Below are 9,180 nucleotides of genomic sequence, written 5' to 3' on the forward strand. Positions count from 1 at the left end.
AGGTTGCTGCCTTGGGCATGCTCTGGTAGAGGTCCTGGCCCGGGCCTACTCCCTCGGTGGCTCTGGATTCAGGCCCGAACCCGCAGAAGTCCCAGCTCACTCCTGGACCCAAAGAAGTGTCTGGTTCCTGCCTATTCTCTTGAAGGTCCCAGACTCATGCCCAGACCCGCGGAGGTCTCTGGTTCCTGCCTACTCCCTCAGAGATCCCAGACTCATGCCCAAATCGGCAGAAGTCACAGCTCACTCCTGGATCCACAGAGGTCCTGGCTCAGGCCTACTCCCTCAGAAGTCCCAGACTCACATAGGCCCAGACGCATTCCTGAGGCTCATTACCAATGTCCAGCAATCAAAAGCCCCCCTTCATTCTCCTAATTCACATGCCCATTAAAATATACAACCACATCCTAGCCCATTCTAACACAGACCTCCTCTGTTAAAATTACACCTGCAAGATCATTTACTGCTGTTTCTCTGCCAGAGTCAAAAAGAAGCCACCTTAACTTTTCTTCCCTGCTTAATAAAGAATCTCTCTGTGAAAACAGGTGTTTGTGTGCGGTTTGTGCCTAATCCAGGGTCTGGGAGGGAGCCCCCGCTGTGTGGGAGTCCCCCTCTGAGATACATGTCTCAGGATAAAGACATTGTGCTGCAGAAGAAATGGAAGCCAGAGTCCTTAGAGAGCATCCCTGAGAAGACAACATTCTACAAACCAGTGGTTTGCAGGGGATGAGGGAAAGGCGAGAGAGGTGAGGCTGAGGAGGTTTCCTGTTTCCCAATTTTCAGCACCTGCACCCTCAGCTTTTTGCAGAGGAACTATGTGGATTTCCTCACCTGTAATACCTTTGAACAGCACTGAGTTTTTGAGTGCCTGGATACATTCCCAAATGCGAAGGACTTCATGCCCATTTTGAAGCAGTCTCTCACTGACCCTCCTTCACTCTGAATAGTCTTTCCCTTCCCCTTTTGGACGATGCCTTCCTTGGAATGGAAATGGAGAATTGTTGGCTTTTATAGAAGGCTGGGCCTGTGTTCAAGTCTTCCATCTACTAAAAAATGTTGGGAGGGGAAGGGAAGGAAAAAGCCAGGCAATGGTTGCACATGCCTTTAATCCCAGCACGCGAGAGTCAAAGGCAGGAGGATCTCTGGGAGTTCAAGGCTAGCCTGGTCTACAAGAGCTACTTCCAGGACAGGCTCCAAAGCTACAGAGAAACTCTGTCTGGATAAATAAATAAATAAATAAATAAATAAATAAATAAATAAATAAGAGGTTGGTCATTGAAGCAACCTATATCTGGGACAGCAATGCCAGTGTCATTGGACAGGTATGGAGGGTGAATGCAGCCTCCAGTGGTGCTGGGTCCTGCGGCAAATGACAGTCACTACATCCTGTTTCTTCCTTGTCCCTTATTTATGCAGTGGGCATCCCGAGGATGAGGTACTTTCTCAGCCCCTTCTTCTCATCACACTGATCCAGGCTGCTCACCCGGTGATTATGTGAGCAATCTGTACGCACTGTACAAACTGTCTGCACAGTGCAGGAGGACAGTATGGGAGACTGCAGTTCCAGGCCTCTTGGAGACCGGCAGCCCAGGAGCGATGATCTATTCCTAGCATATCTGGGCACTCAGCTGGAAAGATGGCGCACATCAGTGTCTCTCTGTAGGTTCTTCACTAGCGGGGCTGGAGACAATAGGGTGGAACAATGACTATACATTCCTCCACCAGGGTTCAAAGTTTAGATCTTCTGCATCAGGGGAATGACCAAGGCCACTCCGTTATCTCCGTGCTGGTTCACCTATCCCCATCCTCATTAAGTCAGGGTTTGCTGAGGTACCAGGTGAGGTCTTAGCTCTGTTCCAAAGTACACTGGCATGTTACTGATGCCTTTGTTCTACTTGGTCCCTCCTTGATGGAAATACAGACAAGAGGGAGAAGAAATTTCCTTCTTGGAGAGTGAACTGACAGAGCCAGGATGGACGATCTGAGCCCTCCCTTGTAGACAGGGTATAGACTGTTCCTGTCCAGCTGTGTGAGGAGGAGGGAAGCCCTTAGCCTCTGTGTTCTGCTCACACAGAAAGATCAGCTGCTTCCTCCCTAGACCAATCTTTGCAAAGACAACCTTTAGAACCCAAAACAGGACTGAAAAGCCAAGATGTGGAGCCATATTCGTGGTCACCCTGCTGGCTCTGGCCCTTAGGGACAGCCTGGTCCTTTTCCCTAGACCATTTACCTTTCCTCCATGCCTTCTTCCTAGGCCTTCCCTCAGCCTAGATTTTCATTTCCTGCTAACTTGCGTTCTCTATTATTTCACAATTTTCACCTCCTATTCCTTATATGTCCTGTCCCTATCTCAGGGCTGTTCCTGAAGAGATAATCCTTGTATTGTAGCTACGAAGAATATCATTATGATAAAAGAGATTGTGCAAAGCCCATATCCCACATAGCCCGTCTATGCCCCAAGGGTGGACAATACTGGGCCATCTGCCATTGACCTCCAGGGAGCCTAGTACCATAGGACACGTAGCTCCCATCCGGCATAATGACATATGTCATGTCACACAGAAGACACTGGAGTTGGTATGGCAATGTACAAATGACTCCTGGTCAGAAAGACTGGATTCTTCATACCAGAAACACTCATTTCTGGGGGAAGACAGTGAGGGAGGGAACATCTGAAACCAAATGTTCATGCTACAATTCTATGCCTATCCAAAGAATGTTGATATAAATGGTATGAAAAGACACCTGAAATTATGAAAGCATGAAGAAATTTATTTCACAGCAGCTCACAGAGAGGTGGGATTAACCATGTTGGTCCCCATCCCTGGTGACCCAGACAGGAAAATCCAGAGGCATCAGGGACAGAGGAGACAGGGTCCTGGTGACACATGGATATTATTGTGACATACTAACGCAAGGTAGAGAGTATTCCGGCTTCTTGCTGGAGACTCCCCCGGCCTAGGTCCTCACCCCTGAGACCCATATGAAGCCCGAGCAGTGCTAGAGAATAGGCGATCCCAAGCTCCCAAAGGCTCCCTTTGAGCTCCACAGAGCCTCCTGCAGCTGCCTGGTGAGAGGCTATCAGATGGCCTCAGGAAGTCCCAACCCCTGCTTATGCAACCAGGATCCCTGCAAACTCTGCCAGGTCGAGAGACAGTCTTTGGAGGCAGCAGAGATAGCTGGCAGTGCAACAGCCAGGGCCAGGGTGGTCCAGGGCTAACAGTGCTACCTGATGTAGTCCAGAGAGACCTCGTACATCAGCATATATAGACTACTAGCTCGCTAGGAAGCCCAGGCTGAGCTCTGAGGGAAGAGTCCCAACTCTTCATGACATCACAGCAACTGACAGGTAAGACCGTCCGTCAAGTGGGTCAGACAGCCACACTAGAAGGGCATTTTGCTGAAGGAAACTTAAGGCTTTAAAGGGCTGAGACTGGGTGAAAGAAAAGAGGACCCAAGACACTCTGGGGTCAGCAAGGGGACAGAAAGAAGAAGGAGATGCCAGGGCTACAGGAAGCTCAAAGTTGCCAGAGCCCCAGGTCCCTCATTCCCACCTCCTGCCCTGTCAAGGCTCTACTTATTCCCCCACGTGGCCACCTTTGTATACAGGGGTGTTGGGAGGTAGCGGCTACTCTTCATGTAGGCAGAGATCTTCTTCAGTCCCTGAGAGTTAGAAAAGAAAAAGAAAACCAAGAACTTAGGTTTGCTCAGGGCCAGAGAGGGCAATCAACTTCCTCTTGCTCACACTGCTAGTTATTAGCACACATTTGGGATCAGCCTGGCCTCTGTCTCTCCAATGCTGTACTCTCTCCTGGCACTCCCTTCCTGCCCTCCCTAACAGGCCTTATCACCCCACCTATACAGACCTGCTCCTCTTACTCACACAAACTCTGTATTTCCTGGGTTTGCCCACTGAATAGGAATGTAGAAGGACAAAGGGACGTGTTGGCAAATAGCCCCTATCTTATCCAGTGACTTGGTAAAACCGGGGTAAAGGTTATAGATACATAGACCAGAAAAAAAAAGTCAGGCTTGCCCTGAGGAGAAAGTCAGCTTCTGGACCTGGTATTGAGCCTCAACCAGTCCTGTGTCAGGTCCTGATAAAGGGACCAGGCTCAATGAGAGTTACAAGTGTTATTGGCCTTCTACCAAGAGAGCGAGCCTCCAGAAAATCTCTAAAGAGTTCAGATGTCCGGAGCTGCCCATGATCAAGAGACCAAGTTCACATTGAGCCTAAAGCTGCAGCCTTCAACACTCCACAGCCTCTTCCTCTCAAACTCACCCACTTCAGACCAAATGACAAGAACTGGCTGAGAAATCACATCACTTGGTAAGGAATGAGACAGGAAAATGAGTTCCAGACTGAAAAGCCCATTGGACCTAGGTCTCCAAACCCCAATTTCTAATACAGAAGATGGCATGGATATCAAACAAGTAGTCTCCAGCGAAACAGGGCTACCCAGCACTCTGGTGGTACCACACACACACATCTCCCAGTATGGTTTGCCTGATATTATCTGATACACGTGGTCCCCAGGTGGGTCTAAGAACCACCTTTTCCTTTCTTACTGGTCATAACTTAAGCCTTATACAGAAATCAGGAAACAGAAAAATAATGTGGCAAATCTCACAAAAGGAACAGCTGGACACTCAAAAGGAAAAAAATGAAAGGCGTGAGGGAGAAGAGCCCATGACACACACTTCAGGATTCAATTCTCTAACAGGAGCACCACAAAGGACTCGGCAAAGCATTCAGCAGACCAAGCACAAATATCCTTTACATCCTGGTACCTCACGTAACCCAGGCTGCAGCCGCTACCCGCTACCCGCTGCCCTGAGGATCAGGAAGCCAACAGCAAGTCCAGCCCAGTTCTACTGCTGCTGAAATCTTGAGTGGGTAGGTAACCCTCCAGAGTTTCACATTTCCTTATCTGAGCTGTGGGACAGATGGGACAGATGACTTCCCCACCCTCGAGGAACATGTAAAGATGAACTTGGTCAACAGAGACCAGGTGCTGAGCACAGATTCTGGGAGAAAGAGAGCGCTCAACTCATGCTACCTACTCTTCACTTCATCTCCAAGACCAAGAAAACATTAGGGAAAAGTTGACAGCCAAGAGGAAGGAGGATAAGTGCATCACCTCAAAGCGGGCCACGAAGTCCTTCAGGTTTGGGAATGCGTCCAGACACTTGGGTTCAAATATACGGTGTAGGTCCAGGATATCATAAGCAAGGAAATCCACAAAAGTTATCTGCAAAAGGCCAAGAACGAGGGGGCATGAAATTCTGTGCCCCTGGAAAAATGACAACCCCCAGCTTCTTCTCTTTTACCTTTTCACCGACAAACCATGTCTGCTTCCCCAGGAACTGTGAGAAGAGCTTCATCATCCCAGGGAGCTGCTCCAAGTATTCTCCCTTCAGTTTCTCCTGAAGCAGAAACAGCTATCACCACAGAGTTCCCTGACAGAGCGACCAGGTCAGCAGTACCAGGCATGGTCCTACAGGGGTGGGAAGCCATCTCCACTAAGATGGAGCCCAGGCTTTGATTCCACATATCAACACTTATTTACCAGATTCCATGGTAGCTCATGCCACCCTTCAAATGCAATGGGAAAGTCAGAAAGAAAAGGACACTGTGCACAATGAGAAAACATCATTCCTGATGTCTAAACCCATGAGTGCCCAGAGCACTGGCAGACACCGAGGCTGATGCCAGGCAGCACCAAAAGCAAGAACTGAAAGTACTCAGAGCAGATGGGAGTTCCATATCATAGGTTCCAGAAGAATGAAATATACTTGAGTTTCCCCCCATAAACTGAGGAGGATTTGAGGCTGAAGGAAAGGAGAGAAAAACCTTCAGGCTCTTCCTGGGTCACCTATAGAAAAACATGCTACCCCCCTTCCCGTGGGTGTGAAGGGTGCACTAGGAGGGGCTGGGAAGGATTCCCTGTGAGTCTTCATCTTGGACTTCTTTTTCTGATCCATTGAGAGTACTTGTATTTAATGGACAGCAATGATATGAACTACCTGGTGAGGGCCTAAGCAGAGGGCACAGGTGGAGAACACTTGGGAAACATGACGTCACTATCTAGGGTTTAGGTGGACCCTCCAGCTTGCTCCTGCATGATCCAGAAAGCCCCGGTCCTGTCGCTCTCTCTCCAAGCCCTGCCCAGAGACTCGGAACTAAAAAAAAGGTGCCAAAAAGCCCAGTTCCATCTGCATTTCTGGTGACCATTGCAGCTTCCTCTCCTGTTGCTGCCAGCAGCTCAAGTCCCTGTCTGAGCATTCAGCTCTTGACCATATTTGGGCACAAGCACAGCTTATAGTGGACACATCGTCAACCCACACCTACAATCTATGTAATCTCCCTGCTTTCTTTTTGGCACATGACTCCTCTGGCCTCAATCTCTGGGAGTGGAGAGTCCACCCAGGAGTTGCTTTGCTCAAATAAACCTATTCTAGGACTTTTTCAATTCAGCTTGATCTGGCTTACTGTGTAGGCAGGGAAACCTATTATGGGGGTACAGAAGACCTATTATTGAGAAACTTAATGTCTGCTCTGGGAAGTCTGGACTAAGACAGGTAGGGCCTAAGTAAGAGTGTTCATTTGATATTTCAGTGTTCTGGGAACTGCTGGTGATAACACAGAACACATCCTGGAGGATAAGTGGCTAAGGAAACCAGAAGGTAAATAAGACCTGTGCAGATGGGAATCTGAAAGAGCTGACTCCTGACCCAAACACTGTGTGACCAGCCCAGCACGGGGCCGGGATGAGACTCACAAAGTCTGGGCTGTAACAGACTCTAGCCAGGTCATTGGAGACATCCATGGCCTGGTTCTCCAAAATGTCCACACGAATCTTTTCTTCCTCTGTCTCCCCACCTGCAGCACACAAAGGACATTCACCATCAGCATCCCTCACCAGTCCAGACAAGGAGGTTGTCCCCCATGCCCCACCCTGCAGCCAGCCCCACTCACACAGGTTGTGCTTGCGGGCAATGTAGCGCAGGATGGCGTTGCTCTGGGTGATCCTGTGGGCCCCGTCAATTAAGTAGGGCAGCTGGAGAGACAAGCAGGGACAGTCAGGTGGGATATGAGGTCCCAGCCTCACTTCCCTGGGTTAGGACAGACATGTGGCCATGTGGCCTGGCATTCAGCATGGCCAGCATGGGAAGTCCTCCATGAACACAGTGCACACTGAATGGATGAGCTGGGACACAGCCCATCCAACTGTGCAGCCACCAGGAATGGGAGCAGGAGAGCAGAAGCTCTGACCCCAAACACCCTCAGCCAGTCAAGGAGATGAGGTGAGGACGCCATGCCTTCCCCAAACCTCCCTTCCCTGCACCTACATTGGGAAAGTCCAGGCCCAGCTTGAACTTCTCACTCAGCCATTGGCTTCTATCATAGTCAGGAGCTGTGGTTGATAAGGTTACATAAAAAGAAATCAGCCTAGTGTCCAACATGCCTATTCCAGGAACCCAACCTCTAAAGCAGGGAACTGCAGCCTCACACACTAAATCTCACTATCTAAGGTTACAGGGATGAAGAGTGCTTGGGGCTGTGGGTCCTACATCTCTAAAACCTACAAACGGTTCAGGCAAGTCTTCACGGGGAATGTGATCTAATTTCACCTGCAGTGGGGACCCACCCTCCATTACCAGGATTCCGTTTTAATATCAAGCCCACCCTCTGGAGGTTTCTGGAAGAGGAAGATTCTGAGTCCACCTGGAGGAGCCCTGTTATGTAATGTAGGTCAGAAACGGGCTGCTAAGCACCAATAGACAGGGGTAAGGAAGAAGTTTGACCAGAAGAATGCCATTACCGCCGCCCATGACGTATCTCTTCTCCTCATAGCTTGTGTCTGTGTATTCCAGGAGCAGGCGAATAGCATGAGCCAGCTGTAGAGATAGGTCAGGAATGGGGCCTGGGGATTTCTATGTGACCTCACCTCCCGCCAAGTGAGTACACACAGGCGCACGTACCAGCAAGCACGTGTGCAGGATTCTGAGCCAGACAAGCAAAGGAATTCCTCTAGGACCCGCCCCCTCACCGCTTCCCTCATTCTAGCCCCGCAGGGATTCTTTTCACCGTCAGGTGGGCGCTCACCCCACGGATGTCCCAGTAACCCAGTGTCATAGGCATGGTGCTGGTGCTGGTGCTGGTGCTGGTGCCAGGGATTGAGTCCACTGGCCTCCGGGATGAGCACCTTTGACTTTACCCTCCTGCTCTATGATAGCTGGGCGGGGCTGGTGCACCGTGCGGTCCTGCAACACACTCCCAGCGACGAGGATCTTTATGTTCACCTATGGAAGCAAAGTTAATGAGCTCCACCCCCAAGAGACCGGAAAGCTGCTGCGATTCCGCCCGAAGTCCCACCCCCATCCTCCTGCCCAGTGCGCAGAAGCAGAGCATTGGCTGAGCCGCTCACTTGGCCAGACAGCTCTGGCTGCTAGCCTGGTTGCCCTGGGTGTGTGGCAGAATCAGGCCACAAGGGAGTCCCCAACCCGAGTGTTGATTAGGCACCTCATCCCTGTGGTCAAACAAAGCAGATTCCTGCAGGTTCTGCTGAAGCCTTTGTCCGGAGATGATGTTTCTCCGCCTAGCAGAAAGCAGTCTCTGTTCAGAAGTACTTGTAAATTCAAAGAGATTTTTTTCTATCACAAACCTCTGATCAAAAAAAATGTGGGAAAATGGAAATTTTGAAGGTTCAAACATGTTCTGGATGTCTGCTTATATTATTCAAGGACTTAAAATGAGTCACGTGTCTCTCTGTTTTGTGACCACCCGATTATTTTTACAGACCTAACACTTCCTGGAAGGTCAGAGGGTTTACAGGGAACCCCCCCCCCCCCCCCGCCCCTAGCCGAGAGGCACTCAGGGTCAGCTTCCAGCAATTGTCATCAAGAAAGAGATGCCTGAGGTGTCTATCGCTGCTGTTCATAGCAGGGTATACTGTTCCCAACACCGGTTTTTGTATGTGTACAAAGACTATGTCTGGAGGTGGGGGAAGTGGGCTCTCCTTTTGTACAGCAGGGATCACTTAGTCACTGCTTTTTTTGTTTGTTTGTTTGTTTGTTTTTTGGTTTTCGAGACAGGGTTTCTCTATGGTTTTGGAGCCTGTCCTGGAACTAGCTCTGTAGACCAGGCTGGCCTCAAACTCACAGAGATCCACCTGCCTC

General features: G+C 49.8%; 1 protein-coding gene across 1 annotated transcript; it reads right to left on the minus strand.

Annotated features, from left to right (window-relative positions):
* Positions 1 to 2,753: 2,753 nt before the first annotated feature.
* LOC101986244 (glutathione S-transferase Mu 1) lies at positions 2,754 to 8,336 on the minus strand. Its single transcript, XM_005367874.2, has 8 exons — positions 8,108 to 8,336; positions 7,824 to 7,899; positions 7,351 to 7,415; positions 6,977 to 7,058; positions 6,780 to 6,880; positions 5,329 to 5,424; positions 5,139 to 5,249; positions 2,754 to 3,660 (listed from the first exon to the last, which is right to left on the minus strand). The coding sequence occupies exons 1-8, from the start codon at positions 8,141 to 8,143 to the stop codon at positions 3,571 to 3,573; spliced, it is 657 nt and encodes a 218-aa protein (XP_005367931.1). The 5' UTR covers positions 8,144 to 8,336; the 3' UTR covers positions 2,754 to 3,570.
* Positions 8,337 to 9,180: the final 844 nt, after the last annotated feature.

The sequence above is a fragment of the Microtus ochrogaster genome, unplaced genomic scaffold (genome assembly GCF_000317375.1).
Source record: "Microtus ochrogaster isolate Prairie Vole_2 unplaced genomic scaffold, MicOch1.0 UNK25, whole genome shotgun sequence".
Taxonomy (NCBI): Eukaryota; Metazoa; Chordata; class Mammalia; order Rodentia; family Cricetidae; genus Microtus; species Microtus ochrogaster.